Source organism: Choristoneura fumiferana, chromosome 7 (genome assembly GCF_025370935.1).
Source record: "Choristoneura fumiferana chromosome 7, NRCan_CFum_1, whole genome shotgun sequence".
Lineage (NCBI taxonomy): Eukaryota > Metazoa > Arthropoda > Insecta > Lepidoptera > Tortricidae > Choristoneura > Choristoneura fumiferana.
Window position 1 is genome coordinate 9,690,989 of NC_133478.1, and position 18,623 is coordinate 9,709,611.

At 36.1% G+C, this 18,623-nt stretch overlaps 2 protein-coding genes across 2 annotated transcripts; both read right to left on the bottom strand.

Annotated features, from left to right (window-relative positions):
• Positions 1-15: 15 nt before the first annotated feature.
• LOC141429920 (deoxyribonuclease-2-beta-like) lies at positions 16-2,717 on the bottom strand. The gene is made up of 5 exons (XM_074090480.1): positions 2,077-2,717; positions 894-1,068; positions 611-716; positions 248-469; positions 16-128 (listed from the first exon to the last, which is right to left on the bottom strand). Exons 1-5 carry the CDS (start codon positions 2,175-2,177, stop codon positions 16-18), a joined length of 717 nt encoding a protein of 238 aa, XP_073946581.1. The 5' UTR covers positions 2,178-2,717.
• A 1,632-nt stretch (positions 2,718-4,349) lies between these two features.
• LOC141429670 (probable methylmalonate-semialdehyde/malonate-semialdehyde dehydrogenase [acylating], mitochondrial) lies at positions 4,350-16,678 on the bottom strand. Its single transcript, XM_074090100.1, has 10 exons — positions 16,548-16,678; positions 13,730-13,866; positions 12,730-12,840; positions 11,432-11,538; positions 10,212-10,325; positions 9,544-9,710; positions 8,624-8,744; positions 7,860-8,009; positions 6,272-6,412; positions 4,350-5,065 (listed from the first exon to the last, which is right to left on the bottom strand). The coding sequence occupies exons 1-10, from the start codon at positions 16,581-16,583 to the stop codon at positions 4,581-4,583; spliced, it is 1,569 nt and encodes a 522-aa protein (XP_073946201.1). The 5' UTR covers positions 16,584-16,678; the 3' UTR covers positions 4,350-4,580.
• Between the last annotated feature and the right edge of the window lie 1,945 nt (positions 16,679-18,623).

An 18,623-nucleotide genomic window follows, 5' to 3' on the forward strand; every position in this document is an offset into this window, starting at 1 on the left:
CAAAAATACAATTGACTAGAAGGAGTTGTTTATAAAACCAAATACAAATATGATAAGTATAACAAAGACGCAAATGCACTTACAATGCGCCTTTTGTTTGTCTGAAAGATATTCTTCAGATGAAGAACCTGTAAAAAACATTTGACCCTATTATAAGTAGATATACTTGTATGCTGATACCATACACAACAGTAAAACCTCTAAGTCACCATCTTAAACATAGTTTATTCTCATCAAAATAACTTACCATCTGGGATTGGTGGGAATCTTGGAACGGAATGCACAAGCCACAGCGATGTAAACTTATCCCCCAGAATAACTCCCTTTGTATGACCATTCTCGACCCTTGTCTTCATGAATTTAGAGTGCATCTTGCACATCTCAGCCAGATCATAGTCATCATAATACTTTTCGCCTAGTTTGAACTTTTTATACTTTTTCACTCCTGGTGCTCCATTCCTCATTTGTCCTGTAAAGACATTAATAGGGTAAATGACAAAAAGCACTCTTAACAATTTACTGCTGCCATAAGATTAAATTGCAACCTCTTTAAAATGTTATTCAAAATCAAATCATCATCATGTCAATGGTTTATGTATAATCTTATTACCTCTTTTCCGTTTTGAATACATTTCCGCTACATTCTGCAAGATGTCTGGCTGATGTTCTGTGGCTGGTGGCTGGTCATTGTATACCAAGGAGATGGTATTTTTTGGCTGGAGTGAAAAAAAACAGTAAACATGAGCAGACACAAAAATATCAATATTTTTCAGTAGAGACCAGAATTTAGGAATTTCAGCCACTGATTAAAATAATAACTAAGTTTTATAATAATCATGTAGTTAGTAACAAAATAAAAAATATTTTAAACTATTATTTAAACTATTTTTTACCTGGTATAATGGTTGCAATGTTTTTCCTATCATAGACCGAGGATCAGCAATAGACAAATCGGACATAATCCATCCCCCTCTTAACTTAGAAGGAGTGAGGTGCATGTATGCTACTCCCCGACGGACAAGGGGGTTCAAATGATTCTTCTCTCTTGGCAACTTATAGACGTAAAACCTGAAACAATAGTAAATTCTACTAAGTATAAAACTCTGTGAAACTTCAAATTATTTTCATGAGTTATCCCGTGGTTATCCCTAAACTTGGCAGTGTATCATAAGATACATAATTTTAGATCATCTTTTTGTATAAGTACTTTTTTTTAATTTTGTTAGCTCTACAAGAATCCAACGAGGCTAGAATTCAGTAAACTTGACTCACCTTGCCAAGTTTAGGGTGAAAATCAATAAATTTAATCAAGTACTTAATTAATTAGAAAATTGATAAAAATATAATGAACTAAATAAATCATTCAGAATTACTTTTTTTGGGTCACAACATGCAATCCATCAAAATCCAGTTATGAAAATAAATTCATTCAACTTGTTTCAACAGATAAGGGACATAATTACTCTGTATCGTCATTAAAATAAAACTAGAAAAATAGTTTTAATTTACCAATTCTAATGAAACATGTAAGAAAAAACATTCCTGGTAAGTACTTGCATTTTATGTCAGAAAAGTTGCGAAAAATAATAATTAAAATAATTGTAGTTACGTTTACCTACCTAGCTTGCTTGGACTGGGACTAATCTTGGGATTAAATTAAAATAGACACTGCACTACTGCAATAAAGTTACTACTTTTTGGATAGCTTGGGTACGGTGACACACCGATAGACAAGCAAAAACACTTGCTACGCGGGCGAAGCCGCAGGCAAAATATAAACTATCACTAATAAAATTGATTACACACCCTTAGCATATTTAATCGAGAATCGCAATAAATCGATTCGAATTTACATTGTCACATCACAACCCATTAATAGCTTAATGACATGTGTCACCTTGCCCAAGCTATCCGAAAAGTATTATACCTACCGTGCGCGTGCGCGTCATTCATTTACTGATTGATACACTTTGCAGCAATCAATTTCAAAGTACAAAGGACTTCGTCTACAGACAAAGGATTGTAACATAAAACTTTGCTAAAACACTATAAGATTAATAAATTAAGATTACTTACCAATCAACGGGCTCTCCTCTTTCATTTCTACACTGTGGTGTAACACAAAAACAACTCGCGACAAATAAAAGAAATATAATTAAATTCACGTAACGATACATGGCGATGCGTGTTTGTTTCGCGAAAACAGAGTTCAAAGTAATCGGAGACCCGGGATGTTTGTATTGCGGTTGTCATAATATGATGTCACTAATTCCCTCATAGCTTTGGCATCCTAACGCCGAAAGTATCAAACAATTCGGCCTGTTTACACAACAACGCAACTATTGTTTCCTTTCGATTTCAAAGTTAATTTCGGTTGTCCTGTCAATTGACGTTGGTTGATGCTTGGCTTGCTTTGTGTTTCAATGTTGCTATATGATTTGATAAGGAGCCGATTGCAAGATTTGCTATTGCGAATAAAATGACACAAAATCTGGATAAATTAATGAAAAAATAAGAAAAATAAATTAAGTTATGACTATGACACACTGAAAAATATTATAAATTAGAAAATACACGTCAAGCGACACAAGTGTGTTTTGTTATGGAACTTATGGTACACTCCACTTCTTGATACGAGTTTAGCGACGAAGATGCGAAGACTGACTGGCGAACGTAAACGCAAACCGTTGAAAAGCGGAAACGAAGTGCATTGTTCAATCACGGAAAATGAATGCTTAGAACACAGTTTTATTTGTACAAAGAACATATTTAGAATAAATTATATTCATGCATGCCAATAGGTGCACTTCGCTATTGTAATTATAAGTATGAATGTTATTGTTGGTAGGTGCTTATTTATTTTTTGTGAAGGGACTATCAATAAAATTTCTCGACATTCATTTCACATTACGGACATTACGGTAGGTAGGTATCTACTATATTAACAAAAAAAAAATACAAGTACTTATTTATTTAACTACACATTTAGGCGCACCTACATTGCATTGCATTGTGGGTCTGTTTATTTAGTTCAGTACCTACATACATAACATTTTCACACAACATCCAGTGGTTGAATTTACTTAAAATTTTGCTAAGTATAGTGTATGTAGTTTAGATGATAGATGGAGATTGATTAATAGTAGATTACATATGCAACTGTGGAAGCAATGGAGGTTTTCACAGAGGCGAAATATCGCTAGATGGCGTTAGTATCGTGAGGTCCGCTTGACGTTTTTGCTCGTGATTGGTTAAATAACTAAATGAGCCAATCGCACACAAACGTCAAACGGATACTAACGCCATCTAGCGATATTTCGCCTCTGTGAAAACCTCATTGTTCACTAACTAGGTACCTTTTATTTTTCATGCATTTCTCTATGATATAATTATATTTTTTTAGTTTTATTGATTTATTTTGATTGATTTGATTGACATTTAGTTTTACATAAAATAAAAATTATTTAAAAAAATATAAACTTTTTGGTTTGCGGCTGTTGACACCTGATTACCTTGGTCTTAGACGAAGATTTTACTTTATGCACTAGAGCATAAAGTCATTTTATATCGCCCAGATCCAGCATAGCCCTTTCGAACCCAGCCGGGTATGAAGAGTTACGGCAATGGACTAAGTAAAATCCATGTCAAGTTCAAAATTCAATTGTAAGAGTTATGACAGTGGACCTTATGTAATATCAATGTCAAATTCAAATGTAATTAACCCGCACAATCGTATCGGCTGGGTTCGAAAGGGACGAAACTTTACGAGCATGAGAAGCGAAAAATATTTTCTTGAACACTAAACATATTTCAAGCTACATATTTTAAAAGCGCCTGCAACAATGTAGGTTACCAAGACGCCAAAATTATCTGCCATATTACTAATTAATTAATATCACCTGTATGCCATTGGTTGTATAGATATTTATGTCCTTGACTGTACGTGTTCCTCCCACAGAAGACTCTGCATTTGCAATAATATTACTGAGCTTAGTAGAGTCAGTGGTACACATGAATATATATAACTAGAAACAGAACCAATTTGAGCTTGAACAATGTTTAAATATTTTTGAGTGTTTAGCTGCATTACCAGCAGCATGGAGTGGAAACTTTGTGCTACTAATGTCATGTTGATGTCCCATACATCTTCCTAAGAAATCATAACGAAATTTATTATGGAAAGGTTCCCTCCTGGTACAATCGGTGCGGTGCCCTAACATAAGTATCCACTATTCCATACAACTAGTATGAAAAAGTGGATACTAAGTTACGGAACTGACCGTACCTGATTCAGTTTCCTCGACTGTACCTACCACTTAATTTTATGGGAGATCGAATAAAGACTAAAGTACAAGACAATTATTTTTATTTGTATATAGGTACTTTTATGGATCAAATACATAAGTGCGCTTAATAACTAGTGAAAACAGTTTCATCTGATGTAAACAACAATACAAAATAAAAAAATATAAGATATTATAATGAAAAGACATTGGAAGACCGATGGAATAAATTTTCTTACATCTAACATTACAAAAATAAATAAAAACTTTTTTTACGTACGTATACTTGATTTAACTTTACTGTTGGGTAGGCATGGAGACAGCGGCTTTCGTGTGAGATACATCGCTCTGCCTCCAATAGGAGACTACCGTTTTGAGTTCGGTATAAAAGTCAAGCCCCTGTTTGCCGCAGAAGTGGTTGGTACCGAGGAAGCTGCCACGTGTACCAGTGAAAGAGAACATAGATAGTGGTACAGGAATTGGTACATTTACACCGACTTGGCCAACGTCGATTTCTGAGGAGAATTTACGCGCGGTCGCCCCGTTGGTGGTGAAGATAGCTGTGCCGTTTCCGTAAGGGTTGTTGTTGATCATTTGGATGGCTTCGTCTAGTGTGTCGACGAAGAGGCAGACGAGGACGGGGCCGAAGATTTCTTCCTTGTAGCATTCCATGTTGGGTTGAACATCGGTCAGGATGGTCGGGCCCACGAAGTTGCCCTTCTCGAAACCTTGGACTTTGACGTTGCGTCCGTCAAGAACCAACTTGGCGCCTTCCTTAACTCCTGTTAACAATAAAGTGTTATTTGAGATATGCATAATTAAAACTAATATCAGCGTCGGGCCAGTCAAAACTTGATTCACAAACATGCAACATGTTTATTTGCTTTTTATTGAATAGGTACTTGAGTTTACCCGCAGATTCGCACGCGTAAACTATTCGATCTGGTAGTTACAATTGAAATTCCCGGATTTTACAAAATTCCCCTGGGAATTCCCAAAATTATATATCTATCGTGGCCTTCATTGAGGTTGTGTTAAGAACGGGTGACATCTATTTGGCATACTTTTTAATGTCCGAAACTTATTACGCATAACAGGTTTCGAATAATTTATTTACGCCGAATCTTAAATTTGCCAAAATTTAGTTCGGCATAATTCTGTATACGCCGACTAGAGTATACGCAGCACTAGAGTTCAATGTTGCTTGGTGGTGCGCGGTGATTTTGCTAATAAAAATTACGTAGGCATATAAAATGGCGGCTTTCGTCAACATCAAAAGAGAGAACCTTCTGTACTTGTACTATTACTTATTCTGTGATTCGGCTTACATTGGTTATGCGTAAGAGAATTCTGCGTAAATTATTATGCGGTAATAGTTTCGGCATAAATACTATTATGCGTAAACAGATTATGCAAAATAGAATTATGACATAAAAAAATATGCGTAAACAAGGGGAACCATGTTTGTTACTCCTTCACGCTAAAACGGATGGACGCATTTAGATGAAATTTGGTACATAGATAGCTGGACGTCTGGAATAACATATAGGTTACTTTTTATCCCGATATTCCCACAGGATAGGGATAAAACTTGAAAATGCTACCGCTGCCTTTGCAGTCTTGAAATTTTGGTCAGTTGTTCTTAACGGTTCCCCTTGTTTACACACACACACACAAACATCCGCAACTATAATATAAGTAGGAAGTAGGACTAACATCAAAACTCTATGAATAAATAGCGAGCCTCACAGCCTTAACATCTTTAAGCCCCATATTCATGGTAAACAAACTTACTGTTTGCAATGCAGAGTTTTTGAACGGCAACATGCAGTGATCAACTCAACACGCATTGATGCCCGCGATACTGTTGCTCAACAAATGTTTACGATGAATACGGGTCTTTACTGAGAATCGGGGTGCGTTCAACGCCTTCAAGACAGGCTCCATTATATTACCGGTGCAGCTACACTAAAGGGCCGTTGACTTACCAGACTCGACAAGCCTGAGGATGCGGTCCTTGGCTCTGGGCGAGATGACGGGTCCCACGTCGGTGCCGGGCACATGACCGGCATTCACCTTAAGTGCGGATGCGCGCTGAACCAAATCAGGGATCCAATCCTTTGCCTCGCCTATGAAAAAAAGAGCAGAAGGATTAGCTAAAGTTGAGGGCTGATTTTAAAAGGTTAACATGATAGGGAAATTGTTGTGTCTGGGGAGAGGAGGTATTTGCACAGCAGTAAACACTACAATGAACATTAGGATTGGATTTGCTAACAGTTAAGTACACTCGATACCTGTTTTTAAGTTGCCAGCTGTGTAAAGGCATTTTCTGCTATAAAAATATAGAAAGCTAAGTTTTGAATGTAGCTGTTTGATTTAAGCCGACTTCAATAAAGGAGTGTGCTCATAAAATTTGAGGGTTGCCCTCGATTTCCCTAGGATCTCATCATCTGACCTTTAAAACGAAAAATGAATTATGAAAATTTGTCCACAATTGACGGAGTACTCGGTGAACTTACATAAAAAAATATACATACAGTCGAAGATAGAAACTCGTCCTTTCTTGAAGTCGGTTCAAAACAAACTAGCAATATTGGACACTGGCAGTGGGTGGAGTTGGAAGCAAATCCAATCCTAATCACTGAAATCAGCCAATCCTAATCATAGATACGATACACCAGTGTGTATGTAAGGATATTGGGAGGGTGCGAAGTACTAGGTGGGGGTGATGAAATCTATCGCAGCGCTCATGGTGGCCAAAAGTAGAAATAGTTCTGGCTCTGTCACCTGTCATACTCATATGAATCTGTCATTAACAAAGCAATTTGTATAGACTTTAACTACTTAATTTTAGTAATAGATGTTTGTGTTATGATGCGAACTTGAATTATTGAACACTGTCCCTGCTTTTTTCTTAATTCCTCTACATCTCGGACATGTCCAGCAACAATTTTCCTTATGAAACGGTTTGTGGTTGAAATTTTATATTGAGTGATACTCACAAAACCGGTCTTCAAAATGATAGTAATTTTGATCTGAAAACGATATTTAATTTATTACTAGCGATATAAGAACAATTATATAATATAACTATTATTCAAAGAAACCAATTAGATAGCTTTATCTTTTCGTTTTACAGTAAAAGTACAACTAAACATGAAGTAAACAAGCCCTGACATAACGAAAATAAAACACAGTTTGAATAAATTTTACTTACCTCATTTAATTTTAATGACCAAAAATGAATTCACAACCTTTTGTCCACCCAAATCATGGTATCACAGTAATTTTGTATTATAAATTAATACAATATAAGTTTGATTTTTGTCACAATGTCGCGATGAAATTTCAAAACGTCAAGCATCAGAGAGAGCCAAAAAAGTTGCGGACGCTAGGTGGCGCTAATGTCATGCACAGAGCCAATAGGAGTTATGGAATCATCGGGCTCGTGTAATATAATGATGAGCTTGGCTTGACACGCTGCCGCGTGTCTAGATTTATTACTGAAGTCTTACGCTACACGATTATATATGAAGGTGTGGCTACACTACGCATACACGTGTCTGAAGTACGTACCGACGAAGACAGCGGTGCTGAGAGCCATGCAGCGTTGCCCCGCGGCTCCAAAAGCGGCCCCCGCGAGCTGGTTGAGTGTGTGTTCTTTGTTCGCGTCCGGCATTATCACGCCGTGGTTCTTCGCGCCCATGTTGCTTTGAACGCGCTTTCCTGTCACATAAATAAAAATACAAGTCTGTACAATACAAGCTATTGTCAATATTTCAGCAAATGGTTGGATTAGTTTGACTGAACCCCCTGGTTGGGTTCAGTAAAACATTGGGTTTTTGATTTAGGTACGATTGGACCAGCCTACAACGGCTGCAACAGCTGCTTGGCTTGCAACGGCCAGACCTTCATTATATGTATGACAAAATTTAAAAGTTTTTTTTTTATATATATGTTCCTAACACAGGTAAAAACGATCCCCAACTATAGAATTTGGCAAGTTTGTAACAGTTAGTAAAGATGTATAAAATTGCCTCAAATCCGTTATGGTATAAAACTCATTTTTCTATATTTTATTCGGAATTATATTAGAAATCACTTCCTTCGTTGCTAGACACTATATTTTATTAGACGCCTGACAAAAAATATCAGCAAGTTTCTAATATTTTAAATAATCGGTGCCTGTTGCGCAATATATTTGGGTAAATTTCATAGTTGAGGATCGTTCTTACTAAAAAAAACAGCTATTTATAAAATAACGAAGGTCTGGCCGTCGCGGGCTCTTGCTCTAGACTCTAGATGTAGTCAAGCCTTTGACGTAGTGCATTTAGACTTACCAGCAGCTGAAGCGCGGGTGTAGATGTGTTGGCCGGCGGCGTCTCCGCCAACGAACGACACGGCCTTGATGTCTGGGTGGTCGCAGAAGAAGTTCACTGTGTCGTGGGTTCCGTGCACCACCTAGGAAATACACTAAGATTTAGGACCTGCTTCACGTGATAGATAAATCTGATGTGGTCTGTTTCATCGGAAAAAACTAAACAAAACCAACATGTGGTGAAATAGGGTTTTGGAGTCTGTTTTACGCTCTCTGTCAAGTTCCTGTCATTTTATGTGACAGATATCTGTGATGCTGTCTCTATTTTATCGTTTAATTTAAATATCCTATAACTAAACACACAAAAAAAATTAAGAAAACAAATGCTGTAACCGAGAATTGAACCAGTCTTCATCAATCCGGGATGATTGATTGTACAACTACCGATATATTGAAATGTATTTCCATCGGCAAAATTCGTATCTCGATCTGAATAAGACGGCACCCAAAGTGTCAATCAATTATCGTATTAAATGAGCAAACATTTCATATCCATTAATATGGAACTTTATTATTTTGTGTCAAATGTCAAAACAGCTGTACAATGGGTATGGAAGCTAGATAGAGTATGATAAATACAAAGTACGATGGAAAACCATTATGCATGACATAATAGGTTGACGACCGGATAGCCCAGTGGTTAGAGTACCTGACTACAAAGCTTGAGGTCCCGGGTTCGAACCCCAGTCGGGAAGATGTCTGTATGACAAAATACGAATGTTTGCTCTCGAGTCTTGGTTGTTTAATATGTATTTAAGTATGTTTATCCGTTGCCTAGTACCCATAATAGTTAGTAGATAGTTTTTCTTACTTTGGGACTAGGTCAATTGGTGTCAAATGTCCCATGATATTTATTTATTTATTATCTGTAGGTGTACTAACGTTGACGACACCGGGCGGCGCCCCGGCCTCCTGCAGCAGTTCCATCATCATGACGGTGGCGCCGGGGTCCTGTTCCGAGGGTTTGATGAGGCAAGTGTTGCCAGTCACGATCGCCGGCGGGAACATCCACAGGGGAATCATCACGGGGAAGTTGAAAGCTGCCACTCCTGGGAATAAAATCACAATTTAAGTAATTGAAGTGAAAACATTAGAAAAATCAGCTACGAGTATGTATGTGTGTATAGGTACGAGCGAACCATTTGGTTCCTGACCTGACCCATCATAGAACGTTCTCCCTCAGTAAGTTTTTCATTATTAAACTTTAAACTTGTCCTGACAATAACGAGCATAACAAAAAAATAAGTATCCAATTTGGTGCCATGCATCGTGCGGAAGTTATGCGTGTACATATATTTCAGCGATTCATTTTTATTTATACATTTAGATATTGACTTTACATAGGTACATTATCGACGAGATATATAACGCTTTGTTACCTTTAATGAGCTTCCGATACTTCGACATAGTGGAATGCATCATAACCACATAGACTCCAAAGATAATAAAAGTAATCGAGATCTACCTCGTCAAAGATACGTATTGACATTAGACTAAATTATTATAACTAACCATGAATCATTCCAAACTGTTGTGATATAGGGACTTACCGCCAACGACGCCCAGAGGCACCTTGTAGCTATGCGTGTCCATATCCTTGGCGATGTTCTGGATACAATCACCGAGCTGAAGGCTGGTGATGCTGCAGCAGTGCTCGACCAGCTCTGTACAGAAAAACCGCAGTTGAATCAGCTAGTCTAACCCCCTGTTTCACCATCCATTGATTAAATGTATTTGACGGTCTCTGTTTGTTTTGTTCCAATAGACGGCATCACATTTATTTATCACTCAAATAAAATTAATCAATGGGTGGTGAAACAGCCCTTAAATGATATTTAGCCAAGGCCAGTGAAATCTGCCGAAGTTACGGAATTGATCATTGATCTTCTCATTCTAGTGACAGAAAGAAGTGGTGAAAACGATTGTGATTCCAAGTACGTCAGACAATAAGGCCTATGGACTATGGACGCCAGCTGGCAGCGGCGCGGCTACTATTTCTCAGATCATTGCATGTCATCATCATCATCTCAGCCGTAGGACGTCCACTGTTGGACATAGGCCTCCCCATAGACCTCCAGATATCATAGCATAGATCATTGCGCGTGCTGCCGGGTAATGTAATGTACGGCGAGCGTCTCGGCCACGCAATGAACAGAACACACTCGCCGCTCTTCTACCGGAGTCACACGGAACTTTAACCGGCTATATGTTTTTTACCCGACTGCCCGAAGGAGGGTTATATTTTTCGAACGTATGTATGTATGGTCCTCGCTGTAGCCTAAACGGCTAGACGAATTTTGACATATGAGGTATCATTGGAATCGTTATAACTGTCGGAGTGACATAGGCTACATAATATTTCAATATGGCGTCTGCGAAAAAAAACATGGCGGAAGAATGAAAAAAAAATGTATTGTAACAATATGGGTATCAAATGAAAGCTAATAATTAGCCCATTCTAAATATGTATGAGTTATACTTTTAATCTACCTTTTTCACATAAAATATCAAAAAAGTGTAAAATAATTTGGAGTCGGTTTTATTTTTTTGTTAAAAGAAATCTTTATTGTTTAGGTAATTGACAAAAGAATAAAGACATGTCCGGTATTTTATTTTTATTTTAACTGATGGACTAATTATATATGTTTAAGAATTTAGCATATTGGCCAAGAGCCTCAAACCGGTGTATCTTTTGAGAATGAGTCCAGTAATTCGATTTGGTAGCTGTACAAAAAAACTAAACAGTTTTTTAAGTTACAGAATAACTTACGAATCCCGCGGAGCACGTCTCCTTCGGCATCGGCGATGGTCTTTCCCTGTTCTTCTGTGATCTTTGCCGCCAGTTTGCTGTGGTTTTCGCGCAATAGCCGCGCGAATCTGAAGACAATAATTTGATCGTTTTCTTAACTTAAAACATTATTTGGCTATACTATAACTTTATATGAATATGGAAGGTGAACGCAGACGCGTTCGAGAGATTTTGTTGCGCCAAAACTACTACAGGCTCTGATTTCCGACTACCACTTTTACTGATCGTCAAATAAAAGTACATACCTAGGTACAATCGTTTTCAGACAAGACAGTAAGCATATTAAAGCGAAAGGACCACTAAAATGCTTTAGAACTCGTTGCTATAGGGGCTTTCTTGCTAACTTATAACATATTATACCAAAAATTTTATTCATCTGAACTGTGAACGTTCATAGAGTCCAATCTTGTAGGTACAACTAAGATATAAAGTGTTCAGATATTTTTTTGATAAAATTTTTGCTCACACGTTTATGAACTCGACTGTACATACAGTTAAAACACATACTCTCTTTTGGCTTGTAAAAACAATATTATTATTATGACCGTAAACCAAAAAAGACACTCTTTCGTTACCGTTAGATCAGCCGCTAAATTTCTAGGAAACTATCAAGGCTTAAGGTATGACTGGTGTTTTATTTTTTGACCATGCTCTGAAGTTTTTTAAACAAAGTCAAAGTCAAAGTCAAAATATCTTTATTCAATTTAGGCTATAACAAGCACTTATGAATGTCAAAAAAAAAATCTACCACCGGTTCGGAAAAACCTCTGCTGAGAAGAATCCGGCAAGAAACAACATTATTATTTATTAAATATTATTAAATGATATGGATACATCACAAGTATTTAACACAACTTCATTTTTAACACAGTAGGTTCGCTATTTGAAGGGATCGCTAATGCGGATCGGAATTATTTCCAAATATCCCTGTCCATGATATAATCATTAACTTTATAATACGCCTTTGATATTAATGTCTTCTTGACAATAGATCTGAATTTTGTATCCGTTTCATTTATAATATCTTTTGGAATTTTATTATAAAAACGTTTGCAATTTCCCAGAAACGACTTTTTGGTTTTAGCCAGTCTGTAAGATGGAACTTTAAGCTTCCCTGTGTTTCTAGTAGCCTTTGGCTTATCGACGTTAGTGGGAAAATCACATATGTCCTTCCTTACATACATGATTATTTCAAAAACATAAAGCAACGGCAGGGTTCGGATACCTGTTTCCAAACAACAAACAACAAAAAAACATACTTGAACATCAGCTGCTGGCGAGTCATAATAGTGCTTTGGCTCCATGACTTGTAAGCCTTCTTGGCTGCAGCCAAAGCAGTATCTAATTCTTCTTTTGTAGTTTCTGGTACCCTGAAATAAAGTATACCGAAGTCAGTACAATTTTAACCAATTTGATTCGATTGTCTTTTCGTTTATTCTACGAATTTGACAAAATAAATTTTCTATTTTCTTATATTGACAGTATACATTTTAAACTATTTTGAAACTGTCAAAGCAGTATCAGGAAAGGTTTACAGTACCTACCTACCTACATAATGTAAAATAAATCTTCTATAAACATGTTGTTTATTGACCAAGTTATGAGCTTTGCAATCTCGAAATTATTATGCAAACTGAGATAAAGTTATCTACATAGTTATTAGATATGAGCAATGGAGTTGTTATCTTTCCCAGATTTGGCAAAATACTGATAATAATTTAAAATGACAAAAGGGGATTAATTTACTATGCCAAATGCCAACCCTTTTAAGAATGTTCTGTAATAAATTTATATCTCGAGTAAATACACGCCTACAGATAGCCTAGAAATAAGGTAGGTAATTACTAATTTCAGTCACATTTAAGTATTCATTTTACTTTTCACTTGCAAACATTTTAGACAGACATTAGGAGTTATAACCTCATACATAATGTTATAAATCATCATCATCATCATGATCTCATCATCTCAGCCTATGTAACGTTTGACTGCTGCTGGGTACAGTCACCAGCATTAATATCTGCCACAGTGGAGCGTGCAAAAATATCTGACACATCCTTCCGGCCCTAGAAATAGAGTTGTATGGTATTTATGCACGCTTGTTGTGTCATATATTACACTTTCGCACGTGACTCCTGAAAAACGCAGAGGTGCGAGCCCGGATTTGAACCCATGATCCTCTGCTTGAGAGGCCATAGGTCAAACCACAAGGCCACCACAGCTTGTATAAAATAAATTAGTAATTGGTATAAATCATACCTTCCAATAACTTCATTTGTGGCAGGATTGGTTAGGTCAATCCAGTTGCTAGTTTTTGAGTCTACAAACTGTCCGTCAATATAGAGTTTAGTGGTGGGGGCTGAGCTGCTGTAGTTCCTTCGCAGCAGTATCTGAGACTGAAAACATTCAATTAATTTGTTTTTAACAAGTAATACTTAGAGCATCACTACAAAAGACACTGTTAATTAATTTCCATACAATTTGGAATTAACACAATGCAAGTATGCTTGATTATACATTGTGGCACCTAATTATTAACTAGTGAACCATTTACCTAGCACAGTTTGTGGTTGCACTTAAGTAGTACATAACAAAAAGCACTTTCTCTTAATTTTAAATGCAACTGTTATTTTAGATTTATCCCTGTTATTGATTCAATCTCATATACAAGGATAAACTAATGTCTTGGTAAACACCCAGTTTCTTAGAAAATATTCATTGATTATTCATTGAGGCACTGTATTATGCCACTATGGTCCTAGAATTGAAGACGAAAAATTCATAGGATTCAGTCAAATGACTAGTTGATGTACTGAATAAAGAATCAAAGGTAGATTGGAAATTTAAATTAAATACTATTTTTCAGGCAGTTCAGCAGAATGTGGCAATAAACATTCAGTAACCCATAATATCTGTATCTTGTAAAAACGTAAATAGCATCAAATTTTCTAACATCAACATTGTCATCATTCTAGCCTATGTACATCCTAGTGCCGAGCACAGGCCTCCTCTTAGAATGAGAAGGCCTGAGCTTTAGTTTAGCCCCATGTGGATCTCGTGGTAAAGTTCAAATGTCATTTCACACATAAATTTCTAAAAACTCAGAGATGCAAGTCCGGATTTGAACGCACAATTCTCTGTATGAGGGGCCATAGGTCAATCAAACCACAAATTCGGTGACTGTAGTGAGCTTAGACATACCTCAAAGTCAAATGTTCAAGTGATCAGTGTCTTCAATTTTAGTAAGTATGTATGTCCGAGTCTTTAGACAGTAAGTACTTTGATTTCAATGACATTTTAATTTATTTACAGGAATGATAAGTTTGTGCCAACAAGGTTTTAATTTCTTTATGTGTATTTTGTAGACACATAAAGAACTTTGTACCTGTAAAAAGTACACATTAAGTATTTATATCACAACACAAAACCTCTGTATGATGAATTCTGAATACACAATCGAGCTGTGATGAAACTGAGACAAACACTCAATGTGCAGCAAACAACCTATTGGGGCCCACAATGAATAATGTAGCGAGTTTAAATACCAAATTACTTGAAATATTTGAATGATGTATTAAGAACTTCTTTGTTTTCTCACAATGGTGCTACTCAAAGTGATAATTTAGTATATGATTTTTTTCAGTAAATAAGTTGACGGTTGAAAGGAGAAATTGCCTAAGCGACATTTTTGTGAAAATTTTGAGCTAAACATAGATGTTGCTAGTGCTGCTGCTTAAGTTGCATAGTAGAAAAAAGCAACCTGAGATATGTGTGCATAGGAGAAATTCATGTCTGTACTCCTGTCCAGTGGTAGTGTAGGGGTATGGCATGCAGCACGGAATGCTGAGGACCTGGGTTCAATTCCCAGCACTGGTCTCTTTTTCTGGTTTTTCTGTGCATCCATGTCTCAGTTTCTATTTTCGATATGGTTTTACGGGATGACCGTAAAAGTAACAAATTTGGAGTTGAAATACAAAAAGAGTCCAAATAATCAATCATAAATTATTTAGCTCAAACAACAGAAAAAATTACTGATTCCGAACATGGGTATAACTCACTATCTTTAAAAAAATATATATGCTTATGGTCTGTCCCAGAATTCGAGATACTAAAATGACAGTCTGAAATGTCAAACGTAAAAATAATGTGGCCAGCATAAAAGGAACAGTGCTGCTCCGTGATTTCGGTTTTGTAAATAACCGATAAAATGTTTATTTTACGATAGCAAAAATAACATTAATGCATTCAATATTCTACTTTCCATTTTACTTTATCATACGATAAAGTGATGAAATCTAAGCACAGGTAAAAATACAGTGTTCATCACTTAGTGCCAACGTAAAAAATAATACAGAGGGGCTACTACAAAACTAGAAAAACAAAGTTAGTATATGAAATTCCCACGGGATAGGGAAATATCTAAACTTTTTTCGCTTCTTTGTTTGTAGTCGAATCTCTGAAACTATAGAGCCAATTTTAAAAAAATCTTTCACCGTTAGTAAGCTACACTATCAATGATTGATATAGGTTACTTTTTATCCGGGATAATGCTAAATTCCTGCGGGATAGAAATAAATTAATTCAATTTCGGAGCTGAATTTAAAAATTCTTTCACCGTTAGTAAGTTACACTATCCTTAATTAATATAGGTTACTTTTTATCCGGGATAATGAAAAATTTCCGCGGGATAGAAATAAATTAATTCAATTTCAGAGCTGATTTAAAAAATTCTTACATAGTAAGTATTTTGTGTACAAAACCAATAAAAGTATAATGGCTGTTACAACACATGGATGCAAAATGCTGCAATAAACATATGGTAATTCAAAAATTTTAATATATTCAAATGCCGCACAAACAAAAGTACAATAATAAGGTACTAGTTACTAAATAGTAAAGGAAGGTTTGAGTAAGTACTGTTTTATCAGCTTTATCAGGGAACACAAAATTAAAAGTTCAAAGCCAAGGCCTACAATGTTACCTAACTTGTTTGTTTAAAATAGTTATGCACTATTCCATTATAGGCTGGCCTAATTCTCCTTTAAAGGTGACTAATATTTTGGTAAACGATACTTACTTCTGACTTCAACAGTTTCAACATTGCGGAGGCCATGGTGCTACGGGTAAAATTCTTAAACTACAACACCGACGCTATCTATAATCAGAGCGGCTGTTGGGGGCCTACTGACTGATTAAAATACAAAATGTTCTGACCTTGGATTGATAAAGTTATTCCATTTGTCGCCTTTCGTCGTCAAGCAAGGGGCTATTATTTTGAATTTGATTACGGTCACGTTCCGTTGATTAGAAAGAACGTTTATCACAATCAAACGCGCAATAGCCATTATAAATAACTGTAAAGTCTTCTAATACGTATTATAAAAGTTTGTTAAATTATTGAGTGTAATGAGACCCCTTAGTCACTGTTCTAATCCGTCACTAAACTTTTTTTTTCATACATACGGTTTTAAATTAAAATCAATTTTATATCTACCTATTGCCTGAAACGGAACCGTAGAACGTATCGTATCATTACTGACGTTTGTCATGTCACTTATTAAAAATTCGAGTAGACCGCACGGTTCATTATTACCATTTACCAAATATTTTATTAGAAGGAGGAATAAAGTTAAAGTCTTGATAAATAATTAGATCAATTATTTTTATCTTGGATTCATATTATTATATACCTTATATGTAGTAATATTGATATTTGTTACATTATTATTTTGTATAAGCGAAACTACTCAAACTGAGTTGTGAAAATGACGTGCCGAGCCATCCGATCCGTTTCCGCAGGGCTACTACGAAACTCAAAACTCGAAGTTCGTGTCGTGCGGTCCCTCTGACACTTACACCAACGTAACGTACAAAAGCATTAAACAATTTTTCAATTTCAAAAGCAAGCTGAATAAATAAAGTGGAGTTGGTTTGTGTTTGAAAGTAGTGTCAATTGCATATTATTTAAGACTATTTACGAGTTTCGTAGTAGCCCTGCCGTTCCGAGGAATGTGTTGCCATTATAACAATAGTGCGTAAAATTAAGGAAAAAAGTACGTAACGTGACAATTTTTCAATTTCAAAAGCAAGCTGAATAAATAAAGTGGAGTTGGGTTGTTTTTGAAAGTAGTGTCAATTGCATTATTTTTTGTCAAAATAAAATAAAGATGAAGTCAAAAAGGAAAATAAAATTTACAGCCTTTCATTTTATTATTTTTTACTTTCTTATATTGTTACGTTATTTTCAGAAGTTTATTAACTCATGGCGTGGCCTTTGTTTAATAAATACCTAGCTACTTTTCGAGTTTGAAATTGAATTTATTCATTTGAGTCCCTTGTTATTTTGAACACGGTATACTGGCAGCACAGTATTAAAACCGTTTCATTTTACGCAAAGTATCGTGAAAGTAACTTTAATTTACAATATATTATTATCAATATTGCACGGCCTGATGATTCATGTCCTAGTGGCAAATTACATAGAACCATGAAGCAGTTCGTCCCCGTTGCCGTACATTTCAGGTCGACAATTTACTTATGCTACTAACAATCTAACTCTACGCGGGTGCAGTTAATTATTATGACCAATAGGTACCAATGAATGACAATAATTTTGGACCTAAACTCTATTTCAATAGAATCTGACAATCCTGTCGACACTTCCAGCCAACTGTATGAATACCGGGTTGGCTAGGTCTTGGTGATGTGACTATTGTTCTTTTTTGATTCCTTTTAGATTATAAGTACATTAACAGGGACATACATAATTAAGTGTGCCCACGTTAGGGTGTCTTAAATGTCTAGAAAATTGTCAGATTCTATTGAAATGTAGTTTATCTAAGTAAGAATCGTTATAAATAATTTAAGGGCTCCCCACATCTATCGACGCGGAATCGATTTAAGTCGATGAGGTCGGCTCGGCGCGAGCCTAGCAGAGTAAAACCGATCGACTTTTTTCGCTTATATAAAGATTTATTGATTGGCTCAAGCCGATTCCCAGTCGCTTGTAGATGTGGGTAGAACATGAATGAAATCTGTTTTTAAAGACATACCTACGTAGCATATTTCTTCAGCGCGTCATATCGCCTAAATTCATACAACCTTCAAAGTCAAAGTCAAAGTCAAAATATCTTTATTCAATTTAGGCAATATA